This window comes from Ochotona princeps, chromosome 3, assembly GCF_030435755.1.
Source record: "Ochotona princeps isolate mOchPri1 chromosome 3, mOchPri1.hap1, whole genome shotgun sequence".
Lineage (NCBI taxonomy): Eukaryota > Metazoa > Chordata > Mammalia > Lagomorpha > Ochotonidae > Ochotona > Ochotona princeps.
The window spans coordinates 101562294-101581303 of NC_080834.1; the positions used below are offsets into that span (position 1 = coordinate 101562294).

The 19010-nt window shown below is 42.5% G+C and overlaps 1 protein-coding gene and 1 long non-coding RNA gene across 2 annotated transcripts in view; both read left to right on the top strand.

Annotated features, from left to right (window-relative positions):
• The window catches only part of VPS8 (VPS8 subunit of CORVET complex), a 261296-nt gene that overhangs the window by 198215 nt on the left and 44071 nt on the right, over nt 1–19010 (top strand). The window contains exon 43 of the mRNA XM_058662177.1: nt 2500–2665. Within this exon, the coding sequence (XP_058518160.1) occupies nt 2500–2665 (166 nt within the window). The remainder of the gene's footprint in view (nt 1–2499; nt 2666–19010) is intronic.
• Nucleotides 10904–11358, top strand: LOC131479925 (uncharacterized). The gene is made up of 3 exons (XR_009245180.1): nt 10904–10936; nt 11038–11073; nt 11278–11358. It is a non-coding gene; the product is annotated as an uncharacterized LOC131479925 (long non-coding RNA).

Here is a 19010-nt window from a genome sequence, read left to right on the forward strand (position 1 = left end):
CGAGTTTGCACTTTACAAATGTCACCTATGCAAGAAAATTGGGTAATTGAAAGAAGGAATATTTCTGACTATACAAAGAATGCATTCATTCAGCACCTACTGTTTATTAAGTACTATTCATTAAAAATTATAATGGTATTATTGAAGAAAAATGAAATGTCATAGTGTCAACTACTATGGAAAAGCATATGTTAAAGGGAGGAGCTTACAAGGAAAACCTCACTGATAAGGAGGTGATGGACAGTTTAAAAAAAAAAATCAGTCCATTGGGCCAGGTGCGGTAGCTTAATAGCTAAATTCCTCACCTTGCACGCACTGGGATCCCATAGGGGTGCCAGTTTGTATCCCGGCAGCCCCGCTTCCCATCCAACTCTCTGCTTGTAGCCTGAGAAAGCAGTTGAGGATGGCCTAAAGCCTTGGGACCCCGCACCCATGTGCCAGACCTGGAAGAGGCTGTGGGCTCCTGGCTTTGGATCGATGCAGCTCTGGCCATTGCGGACACTTGTGAGTGTGTCAACAGACAGAAGATCTTCCTCTGTGTCTCTTCTCATCTCTGTATAACTGACTTTCCAATAAAAATAAAATAAATCTTTAGAAAATCAGTTTATTAAAATGCAATCAATAATTGTATGAGTAAAAATGAACCATGACGGAGAAAGAGAACATTGGGAGCCACCAGTGTATAAAGAGTAGCCAGGGAAGGTTCACTTCTAAAGAGATGCTTGGACAGAGACTTACAAGAAGTGGCTGTGCAGGTGAAGGGTCCAGTGCCCCAGGCAGAGAATCAGAACCAGGAGACACGGCATTTCTGGGGTCCTGCAGGGCCAGGGAGTGACGGGGCTAGTAACCGTAAGCATGTGCACAAAATGGAAAGTGATGAAAGAGGACTTCGGAGGAGGTGCACAGGCCAAGTTATGGACAAACTGGATTGTATCAGTATAAAAAGTTGGACTTTTGCCCAGAGATGAGAAGCCATTGAGTGATTTTGAGGTTAGGGATGGTGTGATCTTACTTCCACCTTATGAATCACTCTGATGGCCTTGTGGAAAATAGAAACAGAGTCGCAGAGAACACAAAGCAGTTAGCTGGGCTATTTCATTGGATCACATGAGAGACAGCCTAAGGGACAGTAGAGATTTTGGTATGAAAGCAAGAATAGTCAGAGCTGACTCTGAAGTTTTATCAGAAAAGCTGGAAGGATATAATTGCCATTTGTTTAGATATAGAACATTAAATGAGAGCTTGAGGGTGGGATAGGGCAGGTTGGAAGCTAGAGTTCTGGTTTTGCATATGTTAAAACACTTGATAGATAACTAAAGTGGATGGAGTGTAAGGAAGAGGTCTGTGTTGAAGATACATATGTAGTAATTAGGAGTGTTAAGTAACACCTCAAAGCTATTGAACTAGAAGGAATCACTAAAGGAGCAACGGTAGTTACAGGAAGGAAGAGTATAGAAAAAAAAAAATATATATATATATATAAAATATATATAAAATATATAATATATATATGAAAATATAAAATATAAAAAGGAAGAAGATTATCCAGACCATGAAGAACAAGGAATTAACTTCTGGAATAGTCCAGCATTCAGGTTGGAAAAAATGAAGGTAGTAAACTAATCATCAAGTTGAATTTCTGGAAGCCCCACTTGGTAATTTAATGTAAACAATAGAAATGTTCTTTGTAAGGATTTATCATATACCAATGACATTTTTTAAAATGTTTAAGCAAATCATTACTATTGCCTTGAATTTGATGAGGCAGAACACTCATGCCATTCTCAAGCTACTTACATAATTATGATTTTTCCCAATTGCTATTTTTCTAAGCTATCTAAAAATACTGTCAGAATTTCATAGTTTGAGAAATAAACAGAAGTTCAATTCACCCTCCAGGTGGTTTAAAACTAGACAACTGTGATTTTGTTCCTACTCAGAGTTAAATATACAAATATGTAAGTCTGGATTTTTTTTAAGGTCTATTTATTTATTTGAAAGGCAGTGTTACAGAGAAACAAAGAGAAAGAATTGGCAGGAGAGGGAGAAAGAGCTAGAGAACAAGCACTTTAATCTGCTGTTTCACTTCCGGACCAGCTGCAGCAGATAGTCCTGACCCATGCCAGGAGGCAGAAGCTTTTTCCCTGTCACTCTCATGGTTCAAAGACCAAAGCACCTGTGCCATCTGCTACTGCTTTCCCAGGTGCATTGCCAGGGAGCAGGATCTGAGCTTAAGCAGCCAGGGCTTGAACTGGTGCCAGTATGGAATGCTGGCACAGCAGGTGGTGACTCACTGGCTGCAGCACAGTGCCGGGCCCTGAGTTTGGATTTTTACAAGAAAAGGACAGCAGCAAATACCTTTGCCTTCTTCTTCCTTACAACCCTCAGTACACTGCAGCTTACTGGAGATCTTTATTACTGAAGAGTAGGCTCTAACATAACTTATACTGATAGTTCTTGAGATAATGAAAGTGTGAATTGATTGCCTTCATTTTGCAGCTGTGGCCATTTGTATCACTCATTCTGTCTACAAAGCAAAGAATGCACCATAGAAATTGAAGGCCAAACAAGGTGGACATGTTACAAATGCAGCTCAAGTAACAAAGTAGGAAAACTAAGTGAAAATGCATCTGAAATGAAAAAGGGAAGGATAACTGCATCACAGGTAAGATTGCTTTAGTGACCAGGTCCTGATGGTGTTTCCTGACATCCTCTTTCTAGGTCTGGCCTCATTTTCTGCAGCTCCTGTAGGCTTTAGCAAGTTTACCTGGTGGGTGTTAAGTGAGTGATGCCTTTTTTGTTCACTCAGCCTTTGAAGAAGAACTTCTCTCTGCTCAGTTCTGAAAAAAACCATGTATTTGAGAACAACAGATGTTTTTTGGCCTTTGAGAAGCTTATGCTCTGTCTGAATAAAGCCACACCAATATCCTTGTAAGAACATTTGACTAATGGGGACCTACTGACCCCTGCAGAGCACAGAATTAACTCCTTTATGTAGGGTTCGTACAGGCGCCTAAACATGCTGTGAAATGGTTCTCTCAGCCCGGAACTCTCTTCAGAGAACCTGATGCAGTAGTATTCACTTCAGTAATTTTTCATTGATTTCTGGAGTCTAATCAATTAAATAACAATTTTTATTTATTTCACACTCAGAGGTTTTTGTTTGTTTACACACTTAATTGGCAAATGTCTATGCTGTTTCTTACTGTTTACTTGAAAGGCAAAGAAATCTTCCATCTGCTGGTTCACTCCCCAAATGCCTGCAATATCCAGGGCCGTGCCAGGCTGAAACCAGAACCATTCTGGCTCTCCCACATGAGTGGCAGGGATCCAGGCACTTAAGCCATCATCTGCTGCCTCCCAGGCTCATTAGTAGGAATGCTGCATCAGAAACAGAGTAGTTGGAACTTGAACTGTCGTGCTGATATGGGATGCAGGTATCCCAAGCCGTGGTTTAACACACTGTGGCATGGTGCCCACTCCCCAAATTTGCTTTTTTTTTTTAAGCAGACAGTAGACCAAGTTTGAACCCCACTACTTGATAGCTTTTGCATGAGCATGACAACATAAAGGGCTCAATATGGAGAGGTCACTAGGGCTGTGGCTTAATCATTGTATTGTCCCTAATGTCGCTTCCCCTTTGAAGTAGTGCCACATTCACCATCTCTGGTTGCTTCCTCTGTGGTTCCCTGAGCTGTAGTCAGCTTCATGTCGCACACAAAACACTGGGTTTGTTGTTTCTCTTGGTTTGTTTCATTAGCTTTCAGTGTTAGAAGTAGAGCCAAGGAAGACCTTGCCACTAGCTTCTCTCCCAAATAACAACTTAGAACTTGTCTACCCCAGTGATAGGCAACCTGTTTGTATTTTCGCTGACTAAAGTTTGAATGTACTAGGTAATGAGGATACATTGGTAGACATGAGAAACATGGTCTTATCCTGTGGGGCTTAGGGTGAGTAAAATGGTATACACACTTTAAATAGTCATTTTCAAGTTTTTCTGAGTCCAAATATGTAATGCCCTTTCCAGGACTAGTTAGGACACCAGTTCCCTGTTTATCATGTAGGTGTCTAGCAATTCTAATCAATTCTGACACTAACTGCCTAGAGTTAGGTGTGCCAAGATTTAATGCTTCAGTGGCACAGGGTTGTCTTCACTGTAAATGCCAATCATAAACCAGACACAGGTGCTACCTACACTTCTGTCCAACTTGGCTACAAATTCAGAGGTTCCCATGACCACCTAACATGTTCTATAATTCTCTAAAATGACTCAAAGAACTGAAGAAATTTTTTTTTCTTTTCTACATACGCCAGTTTATTACAAAGTCTGCAGCTGAAGAACAGCCAAATGGAAGGGATGCATAGGGTGTCTGTGATGGAAGTGAGGAGTGGTAGATTCTAAGCCTCTCCAGATCCAATACTTTCCAAGCACATTGTTGGCCAAGTGTCTTGTCCAAATCAGAAAATCCTGCAGCCCTATTCTTTGGGGCTGGGAGGGATGTAAGTCATGATTGATTAGATCATCGACTGCTGTGATTGTGCTGGATCTCAAGCCCTTTTCCCTTCCCCCCAGTCAAGGGATGAGGTTTGAAAGTTACAAACCTCTCATCACCTTATGGATCTTTTTGGCAACTGCCTTCGTCCTGCAGCTGTCTAGGGTTCCCCAGCCACTCTTCACCTCAGCATACAAAAGACTTACTCCGGAGGCTTTAGGAGCTCTGCTTTAAACTTGGAATGAAGGCCAATTGAATGGGTATGGAGGTGTCATTCACCAAAATAAAGAGCAATAAATAAAGAACAGATTTAAAGCTAGAGGGTTCATTGCTGGAGTTAGAGATGTTTGCAAAACATATAGAAAAAAGATGTTTAGTAAAGTTTACAGATTAAAAATATTTTAACTATTAATCTAAAATGCTTCCTTGTTTGTATTCAGGAAAGAAAAGACAGGTTCTGTGATTTCCAGCATTTTCAAGTTAAATCCAAATTCAAATGGGGAAGCTTTTTCATATTTAAGTTATTGCATCTTGAGCTCTCCAGTTATCAATTTTTGATTACTTATATTATTGCCTGGTTGGTGCCAACTGGATATTTTTCCTCCTAGATAGTTTTCAATGTTAAAATAGATTTTACCCCTTAAAATAACGTAGAAGCAATAAATTCACCTGTAAATTATGACAACTATTTCCACAGTCAAGATCTAGAGCAGTATTATTGTCCTCATTAGCAGTCTCCCATGTTTCTCAATAATCAGCATCTCCCCCTAAATCCCTGGCAACCACTGATCCATATTTAGTTCATTTTTACATGTAGTCTAAAATATGGATTAAGGTTCAATATTTGCATGTGACTATCAACTGAATTACCTTTATACCTTATTCTAAAACAGTGGCCATGTATGTATGGGTCTATTTCTGAACATTGCATTCTTTTATTAACCTAGCTATCCTGTCTCCAAAATATAGTTAAACTTGGTAATCAGGTTTTCTGAGTCCTCAAACTGTTTTTTCTAAAGTTTGACTGGTTTTTTTTACTTCATTTTACATTTTGAAGTAAACTTGTTTTTTATAAGAACACAATGTAATTACTGAAGTTAAATAATAAATAAAAAAAAAAAAAGAATATCTTTAAATCCTGTAAATTAAATCAAGGTCAGTGCCTCAGGCACATAGAAATGATTGATGATCCTAATATTAAATTTTTTTGAAATTTTTGCCAAATTTCCAGTAATCTCATCATTATTTTTCTAGCACTGATTGATTACTTCAGCAAGTATTTGTGATATACCTACCTTGGGCCAAAGAGTGTTCTTGGTTCTCTATTGGAAATACAGTAGGTATGTGTAGTTAGACAGGTAGCAAGAGAGCATCACAATAATTAAGTAGAAAGACATCATATCTCAAATACAGAGTTTCAAATTGTGATAGGTATCAGATTGATATGAAAGGGAAAGAAAAGGCTGCTATGGGGAAAACAGCATGAGGGAAACTCACTTGGGATTAGGTAGTCAGGGAATTCTGTCCGAAGTAGCTTTAAGGCCTGAGCAACAGAAGGTACCATACCAGCTGTATGAGAAAGCATTTCAGACAAAAGAAAACTGCAAACTTGAATGTTCTGAGGAAGAAAATGACTTATTCAAGGAACTAAAAAAATATGAGTGGTTAGAACATAGTGTTTAAGTGGGAAAATAGCAAGGAGTGAGGGAGTGAGACTGAAGGAACTGGGCTTAAATAGCCTTAGAAACTAGTGAAGATATTGGTTTTTATCCTTTTTTTTTAAAGGCTTAAACTCATCAAATGTCATAGATGAGTAGATTGGATAATTTTTTTGAGATTTTTTTTTTTTAATTACAAAGTCAGATATATAGAGAGGAGGAGAGACAGAGAGGAAGATCTTCCATCCGATGATTCACTCCCCAAGTGACTACAATGGTTGGTGCTGTGCTGATCCAGAGCCAGGAGCCAGGAACCTCTTCCAGGTCTCCCATGCGGGTGCAGTGTCCCAAAGCCTTGGGCCATCCTCGACTGCTTTCCCAGGCCACAAGCAGGGAGCTGGCTGGGAAGTGGAGCTGCCAGGATTAGAACCGGCCCATATGGGATCCCGGAGCATACAAGGCGAGGACTTTAGCCGCTAGGCCACACCGCCAAGCCCTGGTTTTTATTTTTAAAGTATTTTATTTATTTGCTTCAGGGTCAGGGAGACACAAAGAGGAAGAGACAGATGAACAGAGAAAGTAACCCCCATCTGCTAGTCTGTTCTGCACATGTCCACAACACCTGGAGGTGGGCCAGGCAAAGAGCTGGAAGCTGGGAATTCACGGCAGGTCTCCAGTTTGGGTTGCTGGGACCCAACTGCTTGAGCTATGTTACCTTACCTGATGTCATTCAGTGTGAATGTTAGCAGGAAGCTGGAATGGAGAGCAAAACCAAGGCCTTCCACTATAGAACAGGAGCTTCCCAACTAATGCCTTAACTGCTAGGCCAATGTGTGCATCTAGTTTTTATTCTTAACAAAGTAGGAAAGATTGAAAGGTTTTTTAAAAATGACCCAGTGACTGTGATTGTGAAAATGAATACATAATTAGACCAGTGCTTACCTCTTTGCAAGAGCCATCAAACTTTTTTTTTTCAAACTCTTAACATTTCTGCCAATGTAGGTCTCACCATTGACACATAAAAAGTTTCTGTCCAGGTGCCTGGCGGCGTGGCCTAATGGCTAAAGTCCTCGCCTTCAACGCCCCGGGATCCCATATGGGCGCCAGTTCTAATCCAGGCAGCTCCACTTCCCATCCAGCTCCCTGCTTGTGGCCTGGGAAAGCAGTCGAGGACGGCCCAATGCATTGGGACCCTGCACCCGTGTGGGAGACCCGGAAGAGGTTCCTGGTTCCTGGCTTCGGATCGGCGCAGCACCGGCCGTTGAGGCTCACTTGGGGAGTGAATCATCGGATGGAAGATCTTCCTCTCTGTCTCTCCTCCTCTCTGTATATCTGACTCTGTAATAAAATAAATAAATCTTTTTTAAAAAAAGTTTCTGTCCAGCTTACCTAATGATGACAGTAGAATCAAGAAGGTATTTCTAGTCTTTTGTAGAATTAAGGCTTTGATGGAAACATAGGCTAAGAACAAAAAGGTAGTCTTTTGTCCAGTATGAAAAAGTACTCATTTTTACAGGTGCTCAAAGAAATTAAATTTAAAAAGCTATATCATTTCCTTTTTTGCTTGTAAAATTTAACAATATTTATTAATTTTCAAAAATACATATGCATTTATGTTGATAAACCATATACTTTGAACTTGTCCCCTCAGGAATTTGACCAATCCCCAAATTCATATGTTGCTGGTGCTTTGAAAGGTCAGTAGGGTTGGAGGAGTCACGAGGGGGCCCCTATGAGCCTGCTCCCTGGCTCTCACCAGGTGCTGCCTTCCTTAATGCTGTGATTCAGCCAGGATGCCCTTCCAGAAATAGCCTCTTGATCTTAGACTTTCCAGCCTCCAAAACAGTGAACCGAGTAATGTGTATACAGTGAACCTGTATGTGTATCTGTGGTGTGCAATTTGCCCAGTCTTTTAGTATTACTACAACAACAGAAAACTATGACAGGAAGTGAAGACGTAGACACTTGGATGGACTGTTAGTGGGGAATATGCACTTGTACCTGTCCACAGTCCCATAGCTAACTCCCTTTGACCAAATACACTTTAGATTTCAGCTTTTTAAAAATATGTATTTATTTTTATTGCAAAGTCAGATATATAGAGAGGAAGAGAGACAGAGAGGAAGATCTTCCGTCCAATGATTCACTCCCCAAGTGACTGCAATGGCTGTTGCTGTGCCAGTCCGAAGCCAGGGGCCAGGAACTTCCTCTCCCATGTGGGTGCAGGAACCCAAGGCTTTGGTTCGTCCTCGACTGCTTTCCCAGGCCACAAGCAGGGAGCTGGCTGGGAAGTGGAGCTACCGGGATTAGAACCGGCACCCATATGGGATCTTGGCACATTCAAGGTGAGGACCATAACCTCTAGGCTACCACGCCAGACCCAGATTTCAGAATTCTTTTTTCATTTTAGAATATAGGAACTTCCATACAGAACAAATTCCAATTGGGGAAAAATGCACCAAAAAGTGTATGAAACAATGACTCTTAGGACATTAGACATAAGGCAGTGAGAGATAGTGAGCCTTAACAGACAAAATCAAATGACCTCAGCCCTATGATTGCTCCCATGTTACTGCCTAGAGAAACCTTCTGAGCCCCGACTCAAAGCAGAGCTGAGCAGGGCATCCAAGGGAAGCAAAGGCGCCAGAATTCACAGGATAGTGCGTTGGGCAACAGAGATCCACCAAAGGCAAATTTCCCAGAAAATCTGTAGAAGGGATTTTGAGGGTTGAGTATTAACCCATGTATGTGACAAAACTTACTGAGGTCAGAGAAAGGACTACCGAAAAGGTAGTAGATGTTCTACCCAAAAGCTGTAGAGCCAGGAAGAATTCCTGTTCCACCTGGAAAGCTTCGTAATTCACAGGACAACTTTTAGAGTAGTGGGAGAAAAATTAGCGCTAGACTAGCTGCTGCTTTTACCTAACAAAGGTTAAAATGAACCAAAAAAAAAAAAAAACCCCGAAATATTTCTAGGTAATCTAACTATATTCTAGAACAAAAGTTTAAAATATGTTAAGAATTATAAAAATAACCAGAAACCTACATGATAGAATTCACTATGTCTGACATTGGATCAGAAATTACCAGATGTGCAAAGAAGCTAGAATGTTAAAGTTGGAAGGAGGGGAGTGGATCAGTATATTAAAACTGACCCAGAAATGATGTAAGAGTAGACAAATACTTTTTTTTTCAAGTTAAAAGTATATTGCTTTGGTAAAATCATCACATTTATAATTTTCATTTGTAATCTGAACTCAATCAGTATGCCCCATCATTCCCAAGTAATCTTTTAAATGTCATTATATTACACTTGTATATTATATATACAACACAAATTCTATCTTCTAAATGTCAGTCCGGTATTTATGGGGGTCCCAGGCTTGCAGCAACAATGTTTTCTCAGCGAAGAGTACGGTTTTGTAGTATTGCTACTTGTGTCAGTTCTCTTCCCATAACATTTTTACTTCAGAAAACGACCACGTGTGTAATTTTTTTTCAGATACTGCATATCCAAACTTTTTACGTGTGGTTTTCTTCAGATACTGCATAGCCACCTTTTCTGGAAATAAACATTTTGTGGTAGACATTCAAGGCTAATGTTGGAACAGTTTCGTTTGTTCTTAGCAATGTCAGGGTTGTTACTGGCAGTTTGAAGAGCTGCTTCCCTCTGCATTCATCTCAAACACAACATCTTCTACTCTGCCTCTCAGCACAGGAATGGATGAATGTAAGTTCTAGTCTCAGGGTTGCCGTAGCAACAATCTGTCCAATAGTCACATCTTCTACAACTGTAACATAATAGTCCCTGGATTTCTTCATATGCTCAAAAGATGTCATAACCTGTTCAGGATTGATGATTCCAGTCTCCATCGGCTGGCCCAATACATTGAATTCACTTCACACAGACGTTTTTCAGTCCCTTCCGGGAAGCCTGCTTTTAGCTTCCCAGCACTGCCGAAACTCTCCCGGCTCCTCAGCAGTGGCTCCTCTGCTTTTCCCGATGGAGAGTCTCTGGGCAGGAATGCTGGAAGCTCCACGTGCCCAGGAGCGACACCTGGGCTGATGATGAGCAGGCTATGCATGGTATTACAAGCTCCTCGGAATGGTTCCACTACTGCTCTGGTTGGTAACACATTGAAGCACTTTATAAACTTTGTAGCTCCTCCATAATTTTGAATCACTTTAAAGTGCTCATGCTCCAATCCGTAAAGTCTTCCTTAAGGGTCTGTGGCATTAGGTGTTCAGATAAAGATGTATGATGCAGTTGTTTCAAGCATATTTATGGCTGAGTGTTCTTAGGTCCAATGAGGAGACAATCCAGTGAGAGCAGAAAAATCCTTCTGTAGAGGGATATTTGTTTTTGAGTCTCTGCAGTTAAACAACATCTAGAGAGGATACATGCCAATCCACGAAGGATGTGATAGTTCGTGGCTACTTCGTTGCTGCTTTCTATGCGGTGGGCCAGTGTTGCCCATTGCACTTGTGCCAACTGGTTGTGCTGAGGATGTGGAGTCCATTGCTGATTTTTTTCTCCATTGTGGTACCCGCTCACTGCTCCGTGGAGCAGTGCTCACGCCAACTCATCACTTAGGATGAGTATAAGGCCAATGTCCATAAACAATGCTTATTATGTAAATATTGCTCAGAGATAAAACATTTTATAATATTCCAGCAATAAAGGTATCAAAAATACTAATAATGAGAAAAGATACTATAGAGAAAAATAGGTGTTAAGAATAACGGTATGCTGTAAAAGATTTTTCAAATATTCCAGCAATACAGGTATCAAAAATATTAATAATGAGAGAAGATACCATAGTGTAAAATAGGTGTTAAGAATAACATTATGCAGTAATGGATTTTAAAATATTCCAGGAATAAAGGTATCAAAAATATTAATAATGAGAAAAGATACCATGGTGTAAAATAGGTGTTAAGAATAACATTATGCTGTGAAAGATTTTTCAAATATTCCAGCAATACAGTTATCAAAAATATTAATAATGAAAAAAAATATCATAGTGTAAAATAGGTGTTAAGAATAACATTATGTTGTTAAGGATTTTAAAATATTCCAGCAATAAAGGTATCAAAAATATTAATAATGAGAGAAGATACCATAGTGTAAAATAGGTGTTAAGAATAACATTATGCTGGACTTTATAGGTATCTCCATCTTCTCCTTAGACACTTCCTCACTTCTCTTTTTAAAAAAATGTAAATCTGAAATAGATAAACCTTAAAAGTAAATTAATACAAAAATGAAAATTCCAAGAAGAAAACAGAAAATGCAAAATAAATACAAGAAGAAATGGAAATTAAAAGTTTTAAAAATGTAAACAAATAAAATGATGGAAATAAAAAATAAGTGACAAAAGAATTTCAGAAATTTTGAGAAGTAATGAGGGTGTGTCTAAGGAAAAGAAATACACACTGTGAAAAACAAACTGAAATTAAGAGGGAAGAACAAAATTAATAACATAGAGAAGAAAACAAATGAACAAAATAGGCACAACTAAAACAGGTTAAAAAAACAAACCAGGTAGCTTAGTGCAGGTCCTAGAGCTCTCCAGTGGAGAGCTCCTGGACAGAGGCCCCAGGCCCAGCCAGGGCTTTATATAGGGCTTTGGAATTGTGACCTGTCAATGGTTCTGTATGATGTCAGAGCAGGACATGGTCCAATCCCAGCTGGAGACAGTTGTGAGTGATTTTCGCAAGAAACCTTCTGCTTGAATCAAAGGACCACTTCAAGGTTTCTCTGAAGTTAGGGATAGAGAGTAACACTTGTTTTTTTGTCTGTTTGTTTGTTTGTTTGTTTTCACATATATGGTCTAAGTACTTTTGTCAGAAAACAACCAGTTGTGTACACATAGCTGAATTTTTGGGTATCTGTTCTGTTCCATTGGTCATGCCAGTGCCATGTGGTTTTAGTTACTACAGCTTTATTCATTTTTTTTTCTTGTATATATGTATTTTTTATTAATTACACTGTATTATGTGACACAGTTTCATAGGTACTGGGATTCTCCCCACCCCTTCCCAAACCCTCCCACCATGGTGGATTCCTCCACCTTGTTGCATAACCACAGTTCAAGTTCAGTTGAGATTCCCCCATTGCAAGCATATAGCAAACATAGAGTCCAGCATCTTATTGTCCAGTCAAGTTCAATGGCTTCTTAGGTATACCCTCTCTGGTTTGAAGACAGAGCCAGCAGAGTATCATCCCAGTCAATTGAAAGCTCCAACATACCATCAGCAAAAATTTACATCATTATGGAATTAATTGACATAGTAATGAGTAACCAATATGTTAAAAGTAAATGCGAGTCCTTAACCACCTTCTGTGACCACCTCATTGACATTACAATTTTAGTTTATACACTACATATAACATACATAACATGTTATACATAACATCATATCATCTTAAATTAAGGCAAACATGGTATTTAACCTTTTGGGATTGGCTCATTTCCCTTAGCATTATGGTTTCCAGTTTGGCCCATTTGGCCACAAAGAACTGCATTTTGGTTTTTTTTGTTTTTTTTGTTTTTTTATAATCCATTTTATTGTATTGTTGTTGACAATCTTTACATGGTTAACTATAGTTGAAGGAAAATCAAGAAAGAGAAGAAAAAAAAAAAGAAAAAAAAGGTTCAGGGGGATAGGGAGGTGGGCAATGCTATTATGTCCATATTGTTTCCATCATGTATCTGAGGTAAAAGGGGATATTGAGGGAGAAGCCCCACCCGGTTTCCCGCCCACCCCAAGTCCCGGATGTGGGGCATGCTCTGAGATATGTGCTCAAGTGGAGTTAATAGTTCTCCAGTTATGAGTCACTGCCAGTTTCGCTCGATGAGATCGTCCACTGATTGATATGGTCCATCATGAAGTCTCCATTTGTCCCATATTTCGCTGCCAACATGTAGCTGAGATGAATGATTGTCCTATTCTGTCTTCTGTCTTTTCTTGGTTAGAATTCTGAGTCCAGCAGTTCAAGTGGGGAGATCTCCAAAGATACTTTGAGGTATTCCCAGACCAGATTCTTGTATGTTCTAGCAAGCACAGGGCCCGGCACAGTCCATCACCCTGATCAGCTGGTGGTTGCAATTGCTGTGTTGGTTCTGTTTTCAGTCCCGAGTTGCACTGGAACCAATGGGTGTTGCAGTCCAGTCTGGTTCGGCCCTTACATCAACCAGTGGGAGCTGCAGCCTAGTTGGGGCGACCCACAATAACCCCCACCAGGCCCGCCCCCTACCCTGGTTTGCCAGTATGTGTAGCAGAAGACCAATCTGTCCCCCATCCCATTTGGCTCTGGTACTTGTCAATGGGTATTAAAGCTTGGTTTTATCTAACCAACTCAACCATCCAGCCCTCACAGATATTGTTGAGTACCTCTCTATCTAGCCATCCCAGCCCCCGTCCTAGTTTTCATGCCCTCCCACGGGAATAGTGACCCAAGAAGGGGGAACCCACTTTTTCCCTCCCAGGTCTCTCTGTCCCGGTTTATGCACTCTTTAGGTGGTCCTGTGATTTGACTTGACAGAATTAGTCCCCAGTGCCAGCTTCTGCCAGCTGATGCTGTGGCCCTGATCTTGTCCACATGCAGCGCACAGGTGTTGTAGCCTTGCTTAGTCGTGTCTGTCTCTATCCCAGCCAACACTCTCCAGTGGGAGTGGTTGTCCAGCGAGGGGACCAGCCCCTTAACCCCCCCGCCAGCTCTGCCCCTCCCTTCCTGGATCTCACGTGTGCTGGATGGGTGCTGCATTCATATCCAGTACAGGCAACCACGCCCTGGCGTTCCATAATGTGTACTGGTTTTGTCGCAACCAAACCCGGCCCATTCCACACTCTGTTCTGGTGATCGGATTTGCCAGAGGATGACATGAACTGATTCAGCCTGGTCTGCTCCTGACCCATGCCGAATGCATGCCAGTGGGAAATTTTCCATGGCCTATTCTGGGCTGTTTCCAATCATGCTTCCCGCGCTTACCTGTAGGGACTGTGTCCTGCCAGAGGAGTTGCCCAGGCTCCTTCATCAGAACCCCTCCCAATGCCAGATTTTGCGCTTGCCAGGGGGTTCTTGAGCCAACCCTACTCAGTTCACCTCCTGTCCTAGCAGGAACAGTGGCTTTTCCTGGCTGGCTTTCACCCCATTCTGGTTCTTGTTGTTGGATGTTTCAGCCCAGCCATGGCTCGTCCATACCCACATACAGCTCATACATGGCTCAGAAGGGGATTGAGACCCAGCCTAGTCAGTCCCACATCTACCCTGTTTCTCCATAACACCAGATGGTGCTGGGATCTGAACCGGCCTGGTGCATCCAATCCCAGCCCACACTAGTGCCTCGGGTGACTGCAACTGTTTCCTAGATAGAACGCAGCCCCCATTCCAGCACATACACCCCTTGGTGGGAACCTCATCCCAGCTGTAGCATCCCAGATTGGGACCGTTCCTAGCCGTAAATCACGCACCTGCACGTGGTTGCTCCGAGGACCATTAGGTGCCAGCCTGCTACACAAGCCGGAGCTTATCTTTTACTTGATAGGTGTTCAAAGCTCAGCATTATTAAGGGATTGGAAGTTCTTCAAAGGAAGAGTTACTGGCATTGGGAATCTTTAGGATTGACTCAGATCCCAGAAACAGTGGGGTCACTCTAGAGCTATCTCAGCAGCGATTCAGATGGCCAATACCCCAGAGCCCCCCGGCCGGGCGGCCAGCAGGCACAGCCTGGCGCCAAATGGCGCCCTGGCCGCCCGGGCCCAGCCCGCCATGAGCCATGGGCACATGGCGGACTGGGTTCGGGATCCGAGCTAGACGTCCTCTCCCGCAGCCCTCGGCTCGCCTCTGGCAGCCGGAGGTTAAATCCTGCAGGCCCAAGGTTGCGCCCCTCCCCAATCCCGTTCACCCACCACCCAATGAGGGTGGTGGGTGGGTCCCGGACATGCCCAGTCACGGAGGCCTCCCCCCTCGGCGTACTCACCCCAGAAGGAAGCAGGCCGCACCCAGGCATGTCCGGGCCCAGCCCGCCATGAGCCATGGGCACATGGCGGACTGGGTTCGGGATCCGAGCTAGACGTCCTCTCCCGCAGCCCTCGGCTCGCCTCTGGCAGCCGGAGGTTAAATCCTGCAGGCCCAAGGTTGCGCCCCTCCCCAATCCCGTTCACCCACCACCCAATGAGGGTGGTGGGTGGGTCCCGGACATGCCCAGTCACGGAGGCCTCCCCCCTCGGCGTACTCACCCCAGAAGGAAGCAGGCCGCACCCAGGCATGTCCGGGCCCAGCCCGCCATGAGCCATGGGCACATGGCGGACTGGGTTCGGGATCCGAGCTAGACGTCCTCTCCCGCAGCCCTCGGCTCGCCTCTGGCAGCCGGAGGTTAAATCCTGCAGGCCCAAGGTTGCGCCCCTCCCCAATCCCGTTCACCCACCACCCAATGAGGGTGGTGGGTGGGTCCCGGACATGCCCAGTCACGGAGGCCTCCCCCCTCGGCGTACTCACCCCAGAAGGAAGCAGGCCGCACCCAGGCATGTCCGGGCCCAGCCCGCCATGAGCCATGGGCACATGGCGGACTGGGTTCGGGATCCGAGCTAGACGTCCTCTCCCGCAGCCCTCCATTTTGTTTTTTTTTAATAGCTGAGTAGTATTCCATGGAGTAGATGAGCCATAGCTTTCTTATCCAATCCTCTGCTGATGGGCATTTTGGCTGCTTCCATGTTTTTGCAATTACTGATGGTGCTGCTATGAACATAGGAGTGCATGTTGGTTTCTCATAAAACAAGTGTTCTGCATATATTCCTAGGAGTGCTATTGCTGGATCATACGGTATGTTGATTTTGAGTTGTTTGAATGTTCTCCATACTGATTTCCATAGAGGCTGTACCAGCCTGCAGCCCCACCAGCAGTAGAGTAGGGTTCCCTTTTCCCCACAACCTTGCCAGCAAGTGTTTCTTTAATTTTTTTTTTAAAGTTTTTTTTTTATTACAAAGTCAGATATACAGAGAGAGGAGGAGAGACAGAGAGGAAGATCTTCCGTCCGATGATTCACTCCCCAAGTGAGCCGCAACAGGCCGATGCTGCTCCGATCTCATGCCAGGAACCAGGAACCTTTTCCAGGTCTCCCACGCGGGTGCAGGATCCCAAAGCTTTGGGTCGTCCTCGACTGCTTTCCCAGGCCACAAGCAGGGAGCTGGAAGGGAAGTGGAGCTGCCGGGATTAGAACCGGCGCTCATATGGGATCCCGGGGTGAGGACTTTAGCCACTAGGCTACACTGCCGGGCCCGCCAGCAAGTGTTGTTGGTGCTTTTATTCATGTGGGCCAGTCTTACTGGCGTTAGGTGGTATCTCATTGATGTTTTAATTTGGATTTCCCTTATTGCCAGGGAACTTGAGCATTTTTTCATATGTTTATTTGCCATTTGGGTTTGTTCCTTTGTGAAGTGTCTGCCCATTTCCCGTGCCCATTTCTTGAGTGGCTTGTTTATTTTGACATTTTGGTTGTTTTGTAGCTCTTTGTATATTCTGGAGATTAGCCCTCTATCACCTATGTCATGTGCGAAGATCTTCTCCCATTCTGTGGGTTGCTTTTTTACTTTGTTGATTATTTCCCTTGCTGTACAGAAGCTTCTTAGTTTGATGAGGTCCCATTTGTTTATTCTAGTCTTGATTTCTATTGCCTTTGGTGTCCTTTTTAGGAAGTCAGGACCTACCCCTAGATCTTGCAGAGTATTTCCAACATTTTCTTCCAAAAATTTAAAGGTTTCTTGATGTAGGTTTAGATCTGTTATTAATTTCCTCCCTTGTTTTGATGATTTCTTGTTTCCTATTGTGTGTGGGGCACTTCTGCTGTTGTTTTTCCAATTCCTGGAGGTGTGTGTTGAGTTCCCGTATTTGGCGCCTCTCTTGGGCCTTCACATGAGCTCCAATTGCGATGAATTTACCCCATAGCACTGCTTTGTCAGTGTCCCACAAATTTTGGAATGTTGTGTCAGAGTTTTCATTGGTTTCCATAAATTTTTTGATCTCATCTTTAATTTCTTCTCTGATCCATTGTTCGTTTAATAGCATATTGTTCAACCTCCAAGAGTTTCTGTATTTCCTGGGGCATTTTGAATTGCTGATTTCCAATTTCATTCCATGGTGGTCTGAGAGGGTACATGGTATGATTCCTATCTTTTTGAAGTTATTTAGATTTGCTTTGTGCCCTATCATGTGGTCGATCCTGGAGAAGGTGCCATGCACTGCTGAAAAAAATGTATAATCTGTGGCCTTAGGATAAAAAGTTCTATAAATGTCTACCAAGTCCAGTTGTTCTATTGTTTGTATGAGCCCTGTTGTTTCTTTGTTGAGTTTTTGTTTTGTTGATCTGTCTATTGTTGTTAGCGGGGTGTTAAGATCGCCCACTATTATTATGTGTATATCTATGTCTCCCCTTAAGTCTGTAAGTAACTGCTTCACGTAGCTAGGCCGCATTGGGATTCTGTGCATATATGTTCACGATGGTAATTACTTCCTGATGGATCAATCCCTTCACCACTATATAATGACCTTCCCTGTCCTTTTTGATGCTTGTAAGATTGAAGTCTATATCATCTGAAATTAAGACAGCTACCCCTGCCTTTTTTTCTCGTCCATTGGCATGATATATCTTTTTCCACCCCTTCACTTTCAGCTTCTTGGAGTCTTTTCTGGTTAGATGTGTCTCTTGTAAGCAACAGATACTTGGGTCCTGTTTGATGATCCATTCCGTTAATCTATGCCTTTTGATTGGTGAGTTTAGGCCATTTGTGTTAAGAGTTAAAACTGAGAGGTTGCGATTTTGCCCTGCCATACATATGTGTTTTTGTGGGTGTTGATATCTGTGTAATTGCCCCTCCTTGTGTGGACTTTAGTGGGGAGACCTTCCTGTTTGCCATCTTTGCTTATGATTCGCCTCCTTTTTTTCTGGATTTAGTGCATTTCTAAGGAGATTTTGTAGAGCTGGTTTTGTGCTGGCATATTCTTCTAATTTCTCTTTGCTGTGGAAGTATTTGATTTCATTCTCAAATACGAATGAGATGTTTGCTAGGTACATTATTCTTGGTTGACAGTTGTTCTGATTCAGGATTTGGAAGATCTTTGTCCATTCTCTTCAGAGAAGTCAGCAGTGATCCTGATTGGTTTTCCCCGGTATGTGATCTTTTCTCTGCTTTGTACTTGTCTCAGGATTCTTTCTTTGTCTTCGTTGGAGTGGAACTTGAGCACCATATGTCTGGGTGAAGATCTCTTTGGGTCATATCTGCTAGGAGTCCTCTGACCATCCTGGATTTGGGCAGAGTTCATGTTCCAAGTGTTCTGGAAGTTTTCCTGTATAATTTCGTCAAATACCATTTGCATTCCTGACTCTCTTTCTGCTCCTTCAGGAAGGCCGATAATCCTAATATTTGATTTTCTGAGGTTGTCTTTCATTTCTTGTATGGTCTTATTGGCTTTGTTCAGACTTGTCTCCAGCTGTTTAATGAACTGGGTATGTTCATTTTGCGTGTCTTCCATTCCAGAGATCCTCTCTTCTGCTGTATTTGTTCTGTTGGTTAGGCTCTCAATTTTGTGCTCTAAGTCAAGGATTTTACTTTTCATTTGTTGTATTTCTGTGACTATGTGATTCTTGAATTCCTTGAAGTGCTCCCAATTCTTCTCATTGTCTCTGATAGATTTTAACATTATTTTTTTGAATTCCTTGTCTGGTAGATCTTCCATGTGTTCATCTCGCATCTCTGAAATAGACATTGGCTTTTGATCCTTTATTGGTGGGGTGCTGGCTCTCTCATCTGGATCATTACCTTTTCTGGTATTTCTTCCCATTGTGTTAGTGTTTCT